The following is a 21,910-nucleotide window of genomic DNA, read 5'->3' as shown; positions in this document are numbered from 1 at the left end:
ATCAACGGGCATACAAAATAAATCCCAGAGTGAACAGACACATGAACCAGGAAGTCAGACTGAGGAAGTTAATTCCAATTTTAAGCTGGAGTTCAAAGCCGGGCTACTTTTGGTACAATGGCCAGATGGGGTAAGGTCAGAAAAAGCACAGAGCTGCCCTGTTAGAAACTGGTAGCACCTTTTGTCAGAAAAGCTTCAGAAGAGACAGGGGTGAGCCATGTTAGAGGGGAGACAGCTGTCTCTGCTCACTGGGGAATTTAACAGAAAAGAAAAGCAATGGCAGAGGGGACCTGTTTAGAGAAGTAGAATATCACAAATTTCAAATGTTACCTATTACCTATCTGTTTAATAAAATTATTTCCTGTGGTGGCTTATCTACCCAGTTGTAAGATGAGATCTGTAGGTTCAAAAGCAGTTTCTTTAGTATAATTCTACCAGGGCCAAGAGGCATATTTACTACCTTTTTAATGGTGAGAAATGGTTAAAACACTGTATTTTTTTTGTGCTGTCCAATATAATAGCCACTATCCATATGTGACTCATTAAACTTTAACTAATTGAGATTAAATGAGATGAAAAAATTCATTTTCTCTCTCTAGCACTGTAAAAATGATCCAGTTCCTTGGTCATATTTACTACTTGTTGAAGATTCACGTTGTTCAAAACCAGATAAAAATTCTCTCCTCTCAAAGAACTCTTTCAGAGGAATAATATACTATGAGATCAAAGACAGAGGTCTAGGAAAGCTAACATCTCAATGAAGTTGAAGAACAGCTGTGAAGAAAATGAGAATGGAATTGGGGGGAATCACAGGCTATGGGCCAGATCTGAAGTATTAAGCCTTCCAGGACACTGTTCATGGGAAACGGAGGTTTGCTGAATAGGTCTGTAGGTGAAGGTCTCTGTGGTTGATAAAGTAAGGAACTTTGACACACGGTGGTTGGCAGACTCGTTATTGATGAATAAACTGTTAGATTATCTCAGCAGCTATGTTGAAAATTGGCTAGGAAGAACAGTCTTGAATATAATGCCGAAATCCTCCTTGAATGAGGACATAGTGACAAATATTAGTGGTTCATAACCATGAGATAGGAGACACCTCTGAGTGGAGAGGGGCTGCTCAAGGCCCTTGCTGAGGGAGTCAGGAGTGTCACGTGGGCCACATGGAGTCCTTTGGGTAGAACCATATTCCATGGAAAGGACATTTAGTGTACTATTTATTGCAAAAGGTCAGCTATAGAGGGATCTAGTACAATAGGGTTTTCAGTGGGCCTAGAAAGCCTTTGGGTGAAGTTTACAGAAAGAACAAAACCTTGGAGTGTAGTAAGGATAGTAAACGCAGACAAGATGATGAGTTTGGGGTACTGACCAGGGAAGACTGACATTCTGGTGAGGTTGTAGACTCACAAGACGGGACACGCCAATGGTCTCTTCCTGCAGAGGTCCTTTAGTATCCTCATTGTTTCCTGACTGGGGAGATATATGGCTGAATTCCTGTGTGCTTGGCTCCTGGCTGTATCTTAACAACCAGTCACTGCTAAATCTAAACCATTTCTTTAAGCCCACATGTTAGAAGAGGGAGGATTTCTCAGTGCTTTCCACCAATGGAATTCCAGGGAGTTCACTTGCTTTGAGGCCCCAAGTTCTGGGGACCATAACCGTGGAGGCCTGAAGCCACTGGGAAAGAACAGACCTTAAGTCAAATCTTCCCCATATGGTCACAGTCAAGATGTATCTGCCTGGTTCAGAGTGACATCAGGACAACCAGGGTCTGATGACAAGCCAAAGCGTGTGGAATGTGAAATACTTTCAGTTCCACTCAGGATGGCTACAGAGTAGTTTCCGCCCCGTGGGGAGGAGAAGGGAATTGGAGAGGGTAGAAGTAAATATGGCTGGTTATCAGCTCTGATCCCCTCAGCTTCCCAAATAGGAGTTCTTGGTAAAATGCAGGTTCTGATTCAGATCTTGTGTGGAACCAGAGAGTCTATGTTTCTGACCGGCCGCCAGGTGAGGCCAAAGGCTATGGTCTACTTTTTATTGGTAGGTCAAGAGGGAGCTGGGGGAAAACGAAGTCCCTGTTATCTTTGAGAGAGGGGGACTGGGTCAGAGAATTTGGACAGGGAATGAATGGAAAGGAAATTAGGTACTCTGGGTCTTCACAGACGAGAAAGAAAACCTGTTTGTCAAGCAGATGCTAGAAACTCAGAGTAAGTTCACTTTTAGACCCAGAAAGTGCAACTAATAGTTGAGCAATAATATCACACCAACCAATAGCTTCGGCTGCCTGCTTGCTTCTCCATCAGATCATCTGCCCAGAATCACAGTAAGTTAGATCCAAACCAGAATATGTCCTTCCCTCCAGAGTCCGTCAGTCCTCACCAAACTGCGAGCATTTACAGTAGATGGCACTCTTGCCCCTCACTTAAGAGATTAGCAGAGGTGGAACAGAAAGCCCAATGCAATACATTTTCCTTAGGTCCCATTTTCGCTATTGTGGGAACTCAGTGATCTCCCTCTTCCCTCTGATGTAGACGAGCATGCTGTACTTCATGGATGCCTGGAGTATCCTCTGTGACCGCTGGCAGTCTCTTGATCATAGGCTCTCATGGGATGGTCTGCAGGCAGTTGAGCTTTGCCAAGTACACGACATCGTACCTGCCTGTTTATTTCCTGCTTAAAGGGAGGCCAATGGCCCACCACCACTTTGAGTGGGACTCCTCTCTCATCTCCCTTACTCACCACTCCCTTCCCTCCCTTCCTGAAATCCTGAAGGACAAATGATTTTTATGAAGACTACTCCAATCTTCTCCCCATAGTAGCATCCAGCTTCATATGAACCTAAATAAATAAATAAATAAATAAATAAATAAATAAATAAAGGCACACCCACCTTTCACCTTCAACCTTTCACCGCTCACCTCTTACCTCTCTCCATTTATTTTCTTTGGTGAGTCTCCAGCAATTCTGTGGCCCAGAAAAATTCCCACAGGTTGACTTATGCCAGTGTGTCTTCTCTCTGAACTTTTCCATCATGCTCCTTTTGGATTCTAAGTTTCCAGGGCAGTGCAACCTGGGAGTACCCATTGGTTTCTCTGGGGTTTCTGCAATATGACAAGGCACATCCTCACCTTCCCACCTAGAGTTCCCCCCCCCCCCCTAGTTCCCACCTAGAGAGTACTCATGTCCCTTAAATATCCTAACCACTATAATCTCCCTTGAGCCATTACATTTGACCAGCTTCCTGTCTGGTCCCTGAAAGATCCTAGAGAGGTCACTGAGAATAGAGGCATTGCTTGGCACTTGAGTTACTTCAAAACCCCTTTTCTGACTCTGGGAGTAGCAGCTATGGGAGCAGGAACTAGTTGAATGTCAAGAAGGTGATTCAGTGGAGCTCCCAACTAATGAAGACTAATAAAAGGTGGTAGCAAGTGTGTGACCATCATCAACAATTAAAAAAATATATACCATAGCAGACCAAAGAATAAAGGGACTGCATGGGCCAGGCAGGGTTTAGGGGGATGGCGTAGCAGTTATGGAAGCCTGTTGCAACCTTGGCGACGGTGGTCAATGCTCTGGTTTAGAAATTCACAGAAACACGGTACCAGAAAGAATCTTTGAACGTTACTTCAGGCCACCTCCTTAATCGGGTGAGAAAACTGAGATTCACAAAGGTTGCAGCCTGCACACGTGAACAAAGTAGAACAAAAACAAAGGTCTAAGCTCCACAAGTCCAGCATGGATGCCTGGCTCCAGATCCTAGTATCCACCTCTCCGGTACTATCACTGACTGACAAGCTGGAGGCTGGGTACTGTGTCAAAGCAACGGATTCCCCTTCTTGTTTCCTGTTTCCTAATTCTCTCTCTCTCTCTTTTTTTTTTTTTGTTTTGTTTTAGATGCTGTTTCCATGAAGAGGAAAGCTTATTTCAATGGGACTGCATACCTGCCGTGCCCATTTACAAAGGCTCAAAACATAACTCTGAGTGAGCTGGTAGTATTTTGGCAGGACCAGCAAAAGTTGGTCCTGTACGAGCACTACTTGGGTGCAGAGAAACTTGATAGTGTGAATGCCAAGTACCTGGGCCGCACGAGCTTTGACGGGGATAACTGGACTCTGCGACTTCACCACGTTACGATCAAGGACATGGGCTCGTATGATTGCTTTATACAAGGGAAACCACCCACAGGATCAGTGATCCTCCAGCAGACGTCAACAGAGCTATCAGTGATCGGTATGTGGTCAGTACTGTGTTTAGACCGTTGGCTGTGCAGAGGAGACTCTAACTGAGCAAGGAAATAGTGAGGGTGGTTATTTAAACAGACTGGGAAAGAAGGCAGAAGAGAGCCACTTCTAGAAAGTACATTTGGAGGGAACGCGGGATCTGAGAGTGGGGAACTGAAAGCCCTTTGTACTTTGATGGTTTGTTTCTTGGAGATCAGTGAGAATTTTATTTTGAGACAAGATAGAGCCAGCTGAACAAAAACACCACAGACAGATTGAAACAACAGGCAATGTGGCCACTGCTTCTATTTTCACCTTTTAGTCTAAGATTTTTTTTCACCCACAGTAGTCTAGGGCTCTTGCTTTAGCTCTTAGGGTTCTGTCATTCTGAGAATAACATATACATGGAACTGAACGTGCCTGTGTAACCTTTAAGATGAACTTTTTTCATTCAGCAAAATGCCTTTTGTGTTTCATCTAAGTTGAGTGTATCAAAAAAATTGGAAGGTTTTTTTTTTTTGTTGTTGTTGTTTTTTGGTTTTTTTTTTTTTTTTTTTTTTTTTTTTTGTTTTTTTTGAGACAGGGTTTCTCTGTGTAGCCCTGGCTGTCCTGGAACCCTGGAACTCACTTTGTAGACCAGGCTGGCCTCGAACTCAGAAATCCACCTGCCTCTGCCTCCCAAGTACTGGGATTAAAGGCATGTGCCACCACCGCCTGGCAAAATTTGGAAGTTTTATTTATTTATTTTTATTTATTTTTTAATTGATGAATTCCATGATACTGTCAATCACTGAAAGACACTGGGTTGTTTCCAGCTTGAAGCTGTGACAAACTGAGATGCTACACAAGTATCAGCCTCTGTGGGAATACTGGAGTTTCTCCAGTGTAGATTCATTCTGAGGCATGATGGTGCTGGACCCAGATGAATTCTTCATGGACTTGGGAAAGGCAGGCACCTTTTGAGAAAGAATCCTCCTAGAATGAACCTTTCTAAAACCACAGGATCAAACGGGCAAAACCACACGCACCATGGAGTGTTGCTCTCCTCCAGCGTGACTTGATTCAAATGAGGCTACACGGCTTCCATTTAAGAAGGTGCTAAGTCTGTGTTCTCAGTATGTGGAAGGTAGCTTTGGAGAAAGTGTGTTCTAGGAGGCGCACAGACCAGCCTTTAAAACAGGTTGTCTATGGATTATAATGTGTATTAGTTCTACAACTTAACTCATGACTGCAAAAGGTATTGTTGATAAAGCTGACTAGAAGATAGTAATTCTTACCAAGCATCAACAGACTGTTCAAAGAGCATAACAATATTGCAAAACTTAAAAAAAAAATGATGACATGCAGATGAATTCCATTGTTAAGAAGAATACATGGTACCATTGTTTTGGTTATGAGTCTAGCCTTAATTGGCTGAGCCATCTCTCTAGTTTCATACTCAATTATTAATTAATATGTAGAATCCACACATGTGGCAGGTCCAGGATCTTTGTGCCAGTGCACTTCAGCCCTAAAAACAGGAGTGGAAAACAAAGAGGAGAGAGTTTTGAATTTGCCCCTGTAGGAATGAATTTTTTTCAGTACAGTGGTCCTCAACCTTCCTAACTCTTCGACCTTTTAATATACTTACTTATGTTGTGGTGACCCCAACCATACAATTATTTAATTTCTACTTCATAATGGTAAATTTGCAACTGTTTGAATCATAATGTAAACACATATGATATGTAGAATATCTAATACATGAACCCCTCAAAGGGGTCACAACCCACGGGTTGAGAACTACCACTGTTATAGTGCATAATGTCAGACTATGTTAGTCATGTCAAAAACCAACATTCTGAGTTTGTAAACACAAAGAACTCCCTTGTTACTCTTATGAGTAGGTTCTTAAAGATAAGGCCCAGAGCATGCAAGGACCATAAACCCTATGAGTTCTTGATGGAAATTTACCTCATCCCTGAGTGGGAAGGTGAGATGTTTCCCTGTGGGAATGTAGGCCAGATAGTTAGAGTTGAGACCGCAGTTCTTAGAGTCATGGCTTCACTATAGACCTTGGCAAGCTAATTTTAGCTAGTCTGTCTCTCAGAGAACACTCTCTAGGGGAGCGAGTAGACTCCTTGAAAGATAAATGTAGGCCTATTATGTAGCCCTCACTATGGGCTGAGACTCACATGGTATACACCTTGAGATGGCCAGGTCTACTCGAATCAGGAAACTGGATGTCAGTCCCTTGCCATTCCTTTATATAGACATCTACATTTAGGCTGACTGTTTCCATCCCTGTTCTGTTCCAGCCAACTTCAGTGAACCTGAAATATTACTGACTCAGAATGTAACAAGAAATTCTGGCACAAATTTGACCTGTTCGTCTAAGCAAGGCTACCCAAAACCTAAGAAGATGTATTTTCTGATAACGAATTCAACCGATGAGTATGGTGATGACATGCAGATATCACAAGACAATGTCACAGAACTGTTCAGTGTCTCCGTCAGCCTATCTCATCTGTTCCCGGATGGTGTGGACAATATGACCATTGTGTGTGTCCTGGAAATGGAGTCAACGAATATTTCCTCCAAACCTGTCATTTTAGGTAAGGCTGCTTCCTAAGATTATTTATTTTACAAGGCGCTATATGCAAAGCTCTTATCCCAATTATCCAATGTTTACTGCTCGCTGAAAAACCTTCCAGCAGGCCACTAGGCAAGAGCTAAATAGAAGTTTCTTTTTACGTTTGCATGTACATATAGGAGAAACCTTGTTTTTTTGTTTTTTTGTTTAAGATGAAATTCAAGTCTAAGTTATAGTTTATGGAAACAATTGCCTAATTTAAAACAACCTGATAATCAGTTCTGTGTGCATTCGGAGGCAGGAAAGATCTTTGAAAGTCAGGCAAGTCTTCCTAAAGGCGCTGGGGTCTTATCCTCCTGTAAAACAGACTACTGGACTTAGTAAGCAAGGCTAAAATAGAAGGGAAGAGGAGCTAGAGTCCTATATAGAAGACCCTCACATTTGCACAGAAAGGCCATGAGAGAGCATGTGTGAGAGAGCCACAGCGCATCAGCTATATTCCATAAGGAGCAGGAAATATGTTCAAGACAGGCTCAGTGAAGGTATGCTTGCAGCATCTGCTTGATGTGCTTCCACAGTGATGAAAGAAGATGTTGAAACTCAGTGCCAGCTTTGCCCCACAGAGAGCTAACCTACACCTGTACCCCACTTGTGACAAGCAACCATTCCTCCTAGAATGAAGGCCCTCTGTTCCCACTTGACGCTCATCACTATCAGAATTGAGTCTTGTCCTCTTCCCTATCCCACCCCCAAACCCACAGCCTTTTGCTTCTATGGCCCCTTCTTCAGCCCTTTAACTATGATTTGCTCCTTCTAATAGCACCCATCCATCTCTTTCTACCTCCGCTGGCTTTGCCTCATCCTTGATCCTGGTGCCTTCCTCTGGAACTTGGCCTACCGACATACTCCAAGAAACATCCCCATGGCTAGCACCCACATCCAGTTTTACAACTGAGCCTACCCCCTCTCCCAGTGCTGAGTTTCTTTTGCTTAGATATCTCAGCCACTGAGAATCTAGTAAAAGATGTGGTCATCCAGCTGCCCTAGTTGTTCCCACTGCAGGATTTTCTAGAAATATAGAAGACACTCTAAGCTGTACCTGAAGCTTATCACCTTCAGGTAACCACCAGCATCAGGCTCCCCATCCTTGTTTACAAGTGAGCAGGCACCACCATATGAGGTCAACACCATAAGCTCATCGTGACTCATCTCTACTAGTCAACTATCTTAGAACTTGCCCAGGTACTACCTTCAGAAATGCTTCAACCCTGGGTACCTCATCCAAAGGGCTTGCATATCTGTGTTCCTAAATCCTTGCCCCGACCAGAGATATCTTAGTTAAGGTTTTATTGCTGTGAAGAAACACCATGACCACAACAATTCTTATAAAGGAAAACAATTAATTGCAGTTGGCTTATGTTTTCAGAGGTTTAGTCCGTTATCATCATGGTAAGGAATATAGTGCTATGCAGGCAGACATGGTGTTAGAAAAGGAGTGAGAGTTCTACATCTTGATCCACAGGCAGCAGAAGGAGATTGTATGTCACACATGTCATAGCTTCAGCATAGGAGACCTACCTCAAAGCCTACCTCCCCAGTGACACACTTTCTTCAACAAGGTGACACCTACTCCCACAAGGCTACTCTTCCTAATAGTGACACTCTTTATGGCCAAGCATTCAAACACACGAGTCTATGGAGACCATTACTATTCCAACCACCATGGCTACTGAATCATTTTGTATATCAAGAAGCAGAAGTCTCCACAGAAGAGCCATAACCTCCTTTATTGGAAATCCCAAATAGATTCAAGCGAGACAAATAGGGTCACTCTTAAAAGGTATTAAGTATGCTCCACACTGCCAAGAATTATTTTCCTTACTATTCTGAGAGCACATGCCTAAAAATTGTATCTAAGCTATGGTATATTTTGATTCTAATTTTCCTATAATTTAGGATTATGCAGAAGGACTGTTTCTTTAAATGTCTATGAACTGAGCCACTCAATTCTCTATTAATTTCCAAGACTGCAGTTTAGGCTTTCTTATTCTAGAAAGAAATTGCTGGCCTTCAGGGACCTGATTCTTCAGGGAATGGAGAAATAAACAGTAAAGGTTTCCTAACAGAGAAGGCATACTGAAAGGCAGGCTGAGGAAGCCTGGGGTTACCTCAGTAAAAATAATAATCAAATACTTTGAAGTAGTTGTTCTATCTGCCCAAATGAGAGGTGATGTAGAGAATGACTTTCAAGATGATGGTGGATGGAGGAACCATTACCAAAGTTCCTCTAGGTTTCCTCTTGTTGATTTAAGTTTCCTATGGCCCTAGAACCCAGGGGGAGATCACACACACACACACACACACACACACACAGAGAGAGAGAGAGAGAGAGAGAGAGAGAGAGAGAGAGAGAGACAGAGAGACAGAGAGACAGAGAGAGACAGAGAGAGACAGAGAGAGAGAGAGACAGAGACAGAGACAGAGACACAGAGACACAGAGACACAGAGACACAGAGACAGAGACACAGAGAGACACAGAGACAGAGAGACAGAGAGGGAGGAAGGAAAGAAGGAAGGATAGAAGAAGGGAGGGAAGGATAATGAAGGCATGGATGGATGGAAGGAAGGAAAGAAGGGAAGGAGGAAGGGGTGGAAGGAGGGAAAAAAGAAGGGAAGGGTGGGAGGATGGAGGGAAGGGAGAAAGGGAGGAAGGAAGGAAAGAAAGGAGGAAGGGTAGCAGAAGTGGAAGGAGGGAGGGAAGGAAGGAAGAAAAGGAGAGAAGGAGAGAGGAAGGGGTAGAAGGAGGGAGGGAGGAAAGGAGGAAGGAAGGAAGGAAGGAAGGAAGGAAGGAAGGAAGGAAGGAAAGGAGGGAGGGGTAAAAGGAGGGAAGGAAGGAAGGAAGGAAGGAAGGAAGGAAGGAAGGCAGGCAAGCTGTAGATTCAAATCTTTCATAAATGAGTTTCTTACTAATTTGTGGTCATTTCTAGTTTTGCCAGAGTTCCATCCTATTGGAAAGCATCTGATCGAAATTTCAGCAGGCATCATTATTGTGATCCTCTTTCCTCTGCTGGTCTTCATAGTGGCAAAAACATGTTGCAAGAAGCCTGGCAGGTGATGAATGTCTTTGTCTTGTCAGATGATTACTATGTAAAATGTGTTTTTAATGAATGTATGAGATGAGGAGGTAGCTCGGTGTTGCATAGCATATACAAGCCAAGTTTAGTCCCCAACACTGAAGAAAGTGTTTTTACATGAGAATATGAAACAATGGGTTTTGTTGTGACACTCACACATGCAAATGCTGTACTTTTCTTACATTCAGCTCCACATTGTCATCTCTTGACGCCCCAGCACACACACACACACACACACACACACACACACACACCCCAGTTACCCTCTTTCTTCTTGATAATTCTACTCTGAGGAGATAGACGATTGCTAGATCTAGATTCTGCATGACAGAAAACACATTACTGTTGTCTTTCTGAGTCTGGATTAGTTTGCTTACCATGATCATCTCTATTCATTTATTTTAAGGTTACGTAATTATGTTCTTAACAATGGCTCAACAAAACTGTATAGTACACATATATGTATGTATGTATGTATGTATGTATGTATTTCATGTTCTTTTTGCTCATTTATCTGTTTATAGTTCTGTATTTTGGCAACTGTGAATAGTGATGTAATAAACATGGTCTATGTGTCAATATCTTTGTGGTATGCAGACAGAATTCTTTAGTTGTGGGCACAGGGACAGTACAGCTGTGTCATGTGGCAGCTCTGTTTTTTAGGCTTTTGAATAATCTCCATACTAGTGGGCACCCTAATTTGCATTTCCACAGAGTATAAACTTTTATTCTCTTGTATCTTTTCTGTCATTTTCCCTCCGATGACAGTCATTGTTGACTGAGGTGCCATAGTAGTGCATTATAGGTTTTTTTATTAGATATTTTCTTTATTTACATGTCATACGATATCCCCTTTCCCAACTTCCCCTCCAAAAAAAACCCAAAAAACAAAAAAACAAAAAACAACAACAAGAGCAAACCCCTGTCCCCACCACCTCCCCCTGCCTGCCACCTCAACATCTCCTGCTTACTGGCCCTGGCATTCCCCTACACTGGGGCATAGAACCTTCACAGGGCCAAGGGCCTCTCCTCCTATTGATGATCGACTTGTGCATTGTAGTTTTGACCTATATTTCCTTAATGGCTAAGGATGTTAAGTAGTGTAGTGGTTGTTTATTTATTGGCCATTAGTTCTTTGAAAAATGACTGTCCAATTCATTTGTTAATTGGATGCTATGGGAGTTTCTTTTGGGTTTAGGTTTTTAAGTTTTTATTTATTTATTTTTAAAAAACTCCTACATGCTACTCTCCTCCATAAAGGTCTGTCCTTTTAACATGTGTTTATTTATTTAACCCACTGAGTCCAATTAGCACTACCCATATACACAGAGCCCTGGGTCATCCATTGGTACATGGACAACTGTGCAGTGCCACATATCTAAAAATAAGTAACTCCCCAGCAGCCACCAAATACCAAAAAGCTTTTTAAGTAGGGGTGTGGATTCCCAAGCCCCTCCCCTATCAATGATGGAAATTTTGACTGGTTTGATCTTGTATAGATCTTGTGTAGGTCATTGCAGCTGCTGTGATTCGTATGTGCAACAGTCATGCCATGTCCAGAAGAAAGAATTTCACATCATTTCTCTCCATCCTCGAGCTCCTACAGTCTTTCTGCCCCATCTTCTGTGAAGGTCCCTGGGGTAGGGATGTGGTGGTAGATGTAGATGTCTCATTGATGGCTAAACGAAGTCACTCATTTTCAGCACTTTGAACAACAACATGTCTCTACACTAGTCACTACCCACTCCCATAACATACCTCTCCAGTCAATGTTGGGAGCAATATAAGTATATGGATATAAGTATAAATATTTAGAAGGCAGTTTGATAACATAGACATTTAATAGAACTAGATCAGTAGACTCCCTCCTAGGGTCTGTGACTTCCTCCATTCAGTTCACAGTACTAGACATGAATTTATCCCCACAAAGCAGTTATGTGGTCAGACACTTAGACATGACAACAAGTTTGGTCAAAGAAAGGATCCTTGACAGCTCCAAGGAGACATACCATGAATAACCAAGCCATGTAGATATGAGATGCTCATGAACCTGAGTTCTTTCTTTGCTTTGTGGATTCTTCTGATCTGACTACAATAAGTAAATTAGGATCCCTTTCAAAGCTTCTATTTCTTATACCTAAAACTATATGTTACCTTTAAAATATGCATTTATTTTTATCCTATATGTATGTGCATCTTATACTCATGTGCATGTGCACTGCATATCTGCCTGGGACCCCTAGAAGCCAGAAGAGGATGCCAGATTCACTGGAACTAGAATTATAGGTAACTATTGGCTACGTGTGGGTGCTTGGAACTGAACCAGGGTCCTCTGCAAAAGCATCAAGTGTTCTTAACCACTAAGTCACCTTTCCAGACCCTCTATATGTTATCTTATAAGGGAAAATTTTATATGAGCCACAGAAACTTACCCAGGTAGGTTAGAAAGCTATGCTAAAAGAAGGGTGAGGCATATGAGATTTGGAGAAAGCCCAGTCATCATTGTTGGTTCTGAACTTGGGAAAAGAAGGCCATAAACAAGGAATGCAAATCACTGCTAGAGACTAGAAATCGTCCTCACTTGATAGACAGCTAAGAAATGAGAAGTCCATTCAGCTCTACAACCTCAAAGAACTGAATTCTACCAACAGACAAATCAAGAGTGAGCCTGACCCATCCACAAAGACATTGACAACTAGTAGGAGTACATCCCCAAATGGAACTTCCTCCAAATGTGACGTAAATCCACTTCTCATAAGAGAGTGCCTTCAAAACAACAAACCTGGCATTATAAGTCCCGTCCAGGGGTCAATTGTTAATTCTGCCTTAGCTGTGTGCATTTATCCTATTTAGGGCATTTAAATGAGTAAAAAGGAAATACCAATTCCATTCTAGGTGATTTCTTACCCCAGACCTGGATTAATAAGAAAGAAAAAGGAGGAGATACGTAATTATGAACTATCACCTTCATCTAATCTGAAGTTATCCTATCAGTTTGTCCATTTGGTAACTGGCCTGACTAAAAAATGTATATGTTAGTGCTCAGGAAGCTAATAGTTTTTACAATTTGCCTCCATACAGCAAAGTTAGAAGAGCCTCTGTTCTTGTAGTTACTTATTGTATTTTGGAGACACGGTCTCACAACATAGCTCTAGTTAGCTAACGCAGACCTTACTATGCAGGCCAGGCCGTGTTTGGGCTCACAAATATCCGCATCACTCCTTCCTAGCTGTTTCATCTGTATCTCTTGCCTCTGTCCCTTGAGTGCTAAGGCGTAAGGTTTGTGCTACCATATCTGGCAAGTTAAAATTTCTTAAAGAATAAGTGTCCTTTCCAAAGTGACTCACCTTCATCATCATTTAAACAGAAACCTCCACAGAGTTTAAAAACTGAAAGTTGGGGATCTCATTGCATTTCCACTTCAAAATGCTAAAGTTAACATTCATTCCAAAAGTGTGTGTCACCCTTTGCATCTTTTGTCTGCTTTCATTTTTAAACTGAGGCTTCCTGTAATTATGCTGCCTTTGCCATGGGTCTGAAAAGATCATTTGATTATTTTCTGTTCTATATTTATCCGGGACACCATACCTAGCTATGAAGCACCATACTTTTAAAGAGGAATCTAGACAGTTATAAAATCTAATCAGATTTATAAAGAATCCAGGAGCTCAAATAAGAAACAGCTCAAATGCCTCAGTTCCTTTGTATGACTAAAACAAGATACCAAAGACTGTATACTTTAAAGGAAAGTAATCATGGTTTATGGTTTGGGACAAAACAGGGTCAGGCAGCTATGATGTGCTACTTTGTGACATACAGATGGTAGAGTAAGAACAGTGTGTGTGAATGTATGTGTGTGCAGAAGAGATACCAAGGCAAGGAGGGGGGCATTATAACAACCAGCTTCTACAGTTCCAGTTCCCGAGACCTAACTCACTCCCATGGAGTGCATATTAATTCTCCCAAGTGTGACCCCCATGACCAAATTCCCTACAATCAGGAGCCACCATTAAAGGTTACCAAACTTGTCCTTGTCTCCACAATGTGCTTCAAAGTACATGAAGCCTCTAAGGATAGACCACATTGAACACGGGACATCAAATAACCAAAGAATGCTCAACCCAAGAAAGGACCTAAGGAAGAGAGAGAGCCTGCTCTCAAATATCAGAAGGAGTAGCTGTCTCCAACTGCAAAGATCATACTCAAAACTGTAGTCCAAAATGCATCTCAGAACAATAGACTATATAATATGAGGACATAAGAGCAGCCTGTCTAACTACTAATGCTCTCTTGAAATTGTATGGAAGAAACAGACTTTGTTTCCTCTCAACTGTTTCATGAATTGCTCCCTGACACAAACATCTAAAAACCAGACAAAATGTGAGTGAAACTATTGTTTCCAGACATTGTACATTAGCAACAGAAAAACATAAATGTAACTATGAGCGGAGAAATAGTAGCATTATGATTGCTTACAATATACTGACATAGTCAATGGCCACACTGCTTGGTATGGGGATCATCCCTGATCATCACAGCAAGGAAGGAATCCTATAAAAATCCCATATGATACACAGAACACTGATGTCAAAAAAATCAACAAAATTAGAAATTAAAATCTAGTAATATATTACAAGTATGCTATACCATGTAAAATAGAGCATATTCTAGGAAGAGAATTGAGCACTCAAAACCCCAAGGAGTGACAGTCATACAAATAGACTGAGAGAAACCTGATGTGGTTCTATCAATGGATATGGAAAAGGCTTTTCACAAAATCAACACATAATTTTAAAGAGGAAAGAAAAATGCTCATGAATTAGGAATTCAAGGAGGAATTTCTCAAACTAACAAAGGGCATCCACCAGAATCATCCTGATAGCATGGTAGTGATGAAGGGAAACTGCTCTTCCCTGAGACTAGGAGGAAGGCAAGGATGCCCCTGGTTACTGCTTTTGTTTAGCATTGTGCTAGAAAGTCCTAGCCAGTGTGATAAGACTCAAAGAAAGGAAAGGGGAAAAATTTTCTATCTTTGAGGCAAATAATATGATCGTGTTTGTAGAAAAACCTTTAAAAATTATTAAACAGCTAGTAGAATGAATAAGTCAGAGAGGTCCAGAGTCTTCCATTGCAAGGTCAAAAATATCAAGGTCAAGTATACTAACAATAAACAAACACTGAGAAAATGAGGTTTCGTTTGTTTGTTTTTCAAGAAAAGCTGTCGTGATGTCACAGAATTCAGCCTGCCTCTGCTTCCCAAGGGCTGAGATTACAGGCACTCACTGCCACCACCACTGCCAGGCCAGATGAAATGGTTATATCCAGTTTCTAGGATCTTCAAAAATAATAAAGCTTTGTCCATACATTTAACAAGACAAATGCAAACATTACTATGGACAGAAATTGAAGTAGACCTAATTAAATGGAAGCATACACTGGGTTCATGAATTAGGAGACAAAGTATTATTAAGATACCATTTTTTTCCAAATTCATTAATGAATTGAAGTAATCTAAAATCAAAAGCCTGGATAGCTCATTAGTAAAAATTAAAATCTATAAAGATAGAGAGGAATGCAAATAGCCCACAGCTAGTAAAGTGATTTTAAACATTAAGAACAAAAGTGGAGCCAGGCATAGTGATACAGGCCTATAATCCTAGCAGTCAGGAGATGCATGCAGGAAGATTGAGTTTAAGGCCAGCCTGGCCTATAGGGTAAGAACCATATCTTAAAACAAACTAAACAGTTCCAAAAGAAAGGTTGTAGACCGTGTGACATTGATAAAAGGACAAGATATCAGTCAATGAGGGATAAAGGGCAAAAAAGAAGATACAATCAAATGGTTAATTGCTTTTGATAAGAAAAAAATACCAGGTAATTCCATGCTGGAAGGGCAATATTTTCAACTATTGGTATTGGAATAATTAGAATTCAGGATGGAAAATATGATTTACACAAAATAAGATAAATTATAGACTAAATAAAGGAGCTAAAGTTAAATATTTCTGAAAGAAATATATCTTTGTGTCTTTAGGTTAATTAAGCAAGTACAAACAGAAAAGGGTAAATGGATATAGTAAACTTCATCAAAATTAAAATATTTGTCCACTGACTTTGTCAAGAAAACAAAAAATCACAAACTTGGAGAAAATATAAATATTTCAACATGTACATTTGACAAAGGAAATATATAGAGAGAAGGTACAGTTACATGTTACTAATCAGAGACAATCCATCTACAAAAACAAGGTATAGTCATGTAGTGAAAAACCACCTAGCCCTAGAAACAAATTTCCTAAGCTGTATGCTGAATGAAGGCAAGAGAAGACTGCATTGTGTAATCCTGTTTATCTGCAGTTTGAGCTAAAGAAAAGCTAAACAAATCAATGATCAGGAATACCATGGTATGATAAAGGGTTGGCTGAACAGATGCAGAAAGGAACCCACATAATGCTTTCTGTCTTGTTTGTGCCAGGGTTATATACCATAATCACTTGTTAAACTTATCAAATCTTTTTCATGGCTATACCTCCATGGAAATGGTCATTCTTAAATATGCATGCACATAGAAGAGAACACCAGTGACAGGAAGTGTTCTAGAAGTTTCTATTTGGTAAAGGCTGCATTACAAAACCATTGGGGTAGTGTTGAGTGGTCCCTATGTTTTCATTGCAGACCCAGAAACACAACCTGTACATCGGAGCGGGATAGTAGTGCTGACAGAAGAAGTTCAATCAACCTGGAGGAACTTGAACCCCAAATTGCATCAGCAGTAAGTTCATTCAAAGAGCAACTCGGCCTTCAGAGAGCTAGCTAGCTGGAGGTTTCCTACTTTAGCCTGTCTGTGCAACCAACACATGATAATATTGGGCAGCACCATCTGCCTAACCCTTCTAGGCATCAGCCTTGGATTGATTTTCTCTCCTCTACCTTCTAAACCCACTTAGATTTTTAAAATGTCATTAAATGACTGGTAAAACTGAACATGTTACCCTCATGCCTCTCTATTTCAGTAAGGATACCACTATATGAGGGTGGGCTTATGTCCAACGTTAGAACTTAAGATACAGTCATCAAAAGAATCCTGTTATCCTGGGGATGCGAAGAACTTCCCAGCCCGCACTTGTAATTTCTCTCTGAGACCCAAGAGTCTAATTGCCTCCTCACACCCCACTCTTTCTCTATCTGAGGGCTTTCCTGGCTTCTGAAGTTGTTTCCAATCTCTTTCAGAAACCAAACGCAGAGTGAAGGCAGCGAGAAGCTGAGGAAGGTGAGTCTTGCCTGCATCTCTGTTGAAACAAGTTTGATCCTCCCCCCCGCCCCCCAACCCCCCAGTGCCTGTAACTTTCCTAGGCTTTAACCTGAGACATGGACGGACTTACGATAAAGCTAGTGGGGATGGGGGAGAAAGCAAAGGAGAGCAAGGAGGAAGGTGGCTGTAAACAGGTGGCAGTGTCTACTGCACAGTGCCCAAGGGCATGCCGAGTCAGTCAAAGTCAAGGAATAAACAGGACACAGGGTATGTGTGGCAAGCACTGTCCGAGTCTCATTCACCGTGGCAACTTCAGCACCTAAAAGTGACTGAACTAGAGAGCCCCCGGTATATATAGAATGAATAAAATGAAGAAGCAGGAGCGATAGATAACATGTTCCTTTCAGCCCCAGTGCCTTTGCACCTGCTGTGCCCAGCACTTGGAAGTGTCTTAGACCTTTCTTAGCAATGAACACTTTTTAGAAAAACTTTTCCCTAAACTTACTCATGACCACTTGCTACAGTGCTCTGTGGATCCTTGCTTACTTACCCAAAGAAATCACCTTAGGAAACACAGTTACTCACTACACTCTGTAGATGGCAGAAACCACAGCAGCTGAAAGCACTGTTGTGCTAATGACACCAGAAGCTATTACAATGCTGGGCCTATCAAAACGTTTCTGGTGACCAGGCTTCTGACAGCATGACACAATCAGGTTGTCTGTTCCTCCATCCCCAGTGAGAAGCTGGCATCTCTAGAACACTAAGACATTGACTATCTGGTTCTGGGATGGGAGCAACCTATAGTCAAGAGACAGGTTATATAACACCAGGGGGCTGTAAGCGCTCGGCACTTAACAGGCACTAGCAGCAAGACTCACTCCTGGAGTTTTGCATAAAGAGCCACTGTTGAGGTGCTACTGATTATAAGACTGGGTTCTGAAATGATGTGGAAGGGCCAGCAAAGGAAGAAATAGAGGAGTCGACACAATGGCAGAGTGAGGACCAGCAAGCGTCAGGCCAAAGCATGGGGTAGCAGTTGAGGGAAGCTTGGGTAACTGTGGAGCATGGCTGGCTTTCCTCGGGCCTTCTCTTCCTGTCTTACAATACTTTGTTTCTATTTATCAACCTTACTGTGGTTTCCTACTTGTGTCTTATCTTTGAAATCTACCAAAAGAAAGCCACCCTATTGTGAAATCTCACCCAATCTCTCCTCCTCTTTGTTTTTTTTTTTTTCAGAGTTAAAATCTGATTGTCTGAAGCAAGAAGTCCAGAACTGTTCATAAATGGAAAAACATCCCCAGATGACTAGAATGCTACACTCGATTCATTAAAGAACAAAACCCACAATAGTGTCCATATTTTATCCTGTTTCCTTTCCAAGTTTTTAGGCAACCTCTTTGATTTCCCAGAAGACAAGAGAATATAATTGTTAGGTTAGATGATGCTCTGAGATTCCCTCAAGGTAAAATAGTCCCTATGATGCCAGTTCTGTCCCCTACGCCAGGAGCAGACATGTATTTTGTCTTGCTTTGTTTAACTCAGTGCACACTCATAGGCCAAGTGCACTGAAATGGCTTCTTTCCCAGGAATAACATTTTGGATCAATCTCTTCTACTTTAGATCAGATTCCTTTCCTAATTTTGCATAGTGTGTTTTTTTATATGAAACTCATTGTAGAAATACTGGCTTTTATCTGTCTTGTATACTTGCATATACAAGTATACTTGTATACTTGCACCTGGACAACTACCTCTTCAGTCAGGATGGGGGTGGTATATTTGATGATGTAATTTGATGTGTTTGTGCTGAGCTCAACTACAGTGATCTAGAGAAAGACTCAGCACTTAAAAAGAACACTTACCCCGCCGTCAGGATCGGTAATGAAGACAATGACCTAGGTGATATACAGGTAACAGCTGGGAAATCGAGAAATACAGATATGGAACCATCCCTGTATCCAGGAGCCACTCCAATCTGGGCTGCCACTGATCCTGGGAGAATCCACCTGCCCAGCCAGCGAGTCACAAGCTTTAGCAGGCAGCTGTAACCTCCCCCACTAGCCAAGAAAAGCCTTTCGACTCACAACCAGCCTCCGCCAGGAAGCGGCTCTCTACGGCTTCCTCCCACCTGGGGAGCCAAACAAAAGGCCCTTTTTCGACTGTCACACCTCCTTGAAGTAACAGTCAGTGAGCCACCACCCTTCGAGCTACGAAAACGCCCACAGCTGAAAGGTTGCTGCCGCTTCTGAGTCGCTGGCGCCCGAGACTTACTGCAATGTTGACGTTATGTAAAAATCATGGCACCTAGAGACTTGCTTTCGGTTTTTTTGTTTTGTTTTGTTTTTTAAACGTATATATACCTGATTTCCTTAGTAAAAGACTGACTTTGATCAGACAAAATCCGAGTTGTCCCGTTCCTCTGGCAACCCCGAACCCCATTTGTTTTTTTTTCACAGGCCCCTGCTTTTCCTCCAGGAGAATCCAGTTCACGTGACCGCAGGCGTTTACGGGCCGCACTGAAGAAAGCAAGACCTACTATACACCCTGAGTCTTATTTTTCCTCTTGAGAAAATGGGATACTGGGGATGGTCTGGATAAGACAGCCAAACACTCAAAACAAGGGGGAAATCAATAGAATCCAAACAACAAATGTTTGTGGAAGGACTGATCTGCCCAGTCCTTTGAAAAGTCAGGAAGCTGGAGATAGACTGGTGTGTCTCAATGGATGTAGACATCAGCCACCTTGGTGCTCAACAGGTGTGTTATGATCTCCGTGTTTCAAATTCATTTGGATGTAGAGCTAGAAAGAGAGCAGTCACGTTGATGAAAGGCTAGGACTCTTTCAGCTCATGGCTTGTGTGGAAGGAGGGAAGGCAGAAGACTACCATAGTCTGCAGAGACCCGAGAGGGCGTGGCTTGGCCCTTCAAAGAAGGATAAAGAGCAACTGATGCTGAAAGTACGAGGTGTGTTTATAAAGGATGGAGTAGTCACCACCCAGATTTAGAGAGAACTTTGGCAGGGCTGAGCAGCAAAACATCCATCGTTCTTTCCATTTTACATAAAGGGCCCTGGAGGGCTGTAGACTGTTCTGCTAGCAGGGCCCACGCTCGTAATGTTTCCATGTATACATCTTGACCCAGCCTGTACAGAGGCTTGGCATCTGGCTGGTTACTAACATGTCCTGTACAGTTGTTCAATAAAATTTTCTTGAATTTTTTTCAAATACACTTTTTTTGGTTGTTGTTGTTCCATGTCAGTAGTAACATTGGATAATGTTCCTACTCATCTCTCGTATCTCTGTGGCTAAAAATCTCTGACTCCTCCCCAATCCTCCTTTCTTTCCTTCTTCTCTATCTACTGTATAAGACATCAGGCTTGCATTTGTCTAAATATATATCTCAATAATGAGACATCTCTAAAAATTGAGTAATATTTATTTTCTGAGTGTTAGTAGGAACCCTCAGAATAAGGAAACAGGGCTTTTCAGCTTGTTACTTTTCAAGCTGAGCAATTTTAAAATTATGTGCACATATGTATGAGAAGCAAAAGCGTAATGTAAAATGATTGCCTGAAAACATGCCCTTGATAAGTTAATAATTTAATAATATATGTCACACAAAAATAACATGAGAAAAGCCAACAGCATTCGGGAACAGAAAACCTGTCTGGACTATGGAGGACAGAACTGTGTCCAAGCTCCTCACCAGAGAAACCCAGGGACTGAAGACAGTGCCTCAAAATATGTTTCAAGACTGGATGAAACATTAACATACCCTTTAGCGAAACATCTCTCCTTTGCATATTATATTTTCTAGACTTCTTGTGCTCCAAGACTGAGGGCTACGAAAAGCGAAAGAGAGCTGCAGCAGGCCACCATGTAGCACACTAGCTAAGCCTGCCTGTTTGTCATGGGCTCAGCTCTTTGATATTACTGTGTTCCACCCAGTCTTCCCAATGACTCTGAGTTATAGCTCATGAAGCACTGTGCCCATTTTGCTCATGAATAAATCTAAGCAGATGTCAGAGGAATTTGGTGTCTGTTGTGAATCCTCTTGTTTAGTCCCCCTACCCCATGCACAGATACCCTTCTTTATATATTCTCTCTGGGCACAGAAGAAACAGCATTTTGCTGGCCCAGGTTGACTACATTAGTCCACTCCCAGTCCCCAGAGGAGGTGACTACAGAAGTCAGAGGCTGTGGCTAAGGAGCACATGAGGAGATGAGTATTAGGAGATTCTGTCATAGAGAAAGTGAAACATAGAGGAGTCGGCACGGCACATCATATTCATTACTGATTCTGAAAGCCTTCCACTGCTCCCTCTGCCTGACGTGTGTTGTCCTCCAGTTGACATCCTTCCTTCTTCCTCGCTGCCTTCTGAGACAGCTTCGCCCATGTCCTGTCTTCACCCATGCCTTATCTATCTGTGTATGTGTACATTGGTACACACACACACACACACACACACACACACACGTGCAGCCTTTATTCGGGAAGATCATTCTTGCTAGGACGATTAAGAAGAGGATCAGTGTCACATGCGACCTGACAGTTTTGGGGTGCTTATGTACACAAAATTTCAGCATGTATGAGGAGGACCTACTGAGGCCCCACCCTTGGTTGAGGAGGTATTGGGTATTAGTGTTTGCTGGAGGAGGAAAAGGTGTTTTTCTTTGTTAGGGCTGGCTATTGGTAGGTTTCCCATGTCCCAGTAGATGATTCCACACCCA

General features: G+C 42.0%; 1 protein-coding gene across 3 annotated transcripts in view; it reads left to right on the top strand.

Moving 5' to 3' along the window:
* The window catches only part of Cd86 (CD86 molecule), a 61,146-nt gene extending 40,738 nt beyond the window's left edge, over positions 1–20,408 (top strand). For all 3 annotated transcript variants that reach the window (XM_031363805.1, XM_031363806.1, XM_031363804.1), the window contains 6 exons: positions 3,895–4,230; positions 6,518–6,814; positions 9,780–9,903; positions 16,602–16,698; positions 17,157–17,196; positions 18,418–20,408. In XM_031363805.1, the coding sequence (XP_031219665.1) occupies positions 3,895–4,230; positions 6,518–6,814; positions 9,780–9,903; positions 16,602–16,698; positions 17,157–17,174 (872 nt within the window). In that variant the 3' untranslated portion in view covers positions 17,175–17,196; positions 18,418–20,408. The remainder of the gene's footprint in view (positions 1–3,894; positions 4,231–6,517; positions 6,815–9,779; positions 9,904–16,601; positions 16,699–17,156; positions 17,197–18,417) is intronic.
* Positions 20,409–21,910: the final 1,502 nt, after the last annotated feature.

Source organism: Mastomys coucha, unplaced genomic scaffold (genome assembly GCF_008632895.1).
Source record: "Mastomys coucha isolate ucsf_1 unplaced genomic scaffold, UCSF_Mcou_1 pScaffold12, whole genome shotgun sequence".
Taxonomy (NCBI): domain Eukaryota; kingdom Metazoa; phylum Chordata; class Mammalia; order Rodentia; family Muridae; genus Mastomys; species Mastomys coucha.
Note: the sequence above shows the minus strand (reverse complement) of the source record. Positions and strands in the feature narration are given on the sequence as shown.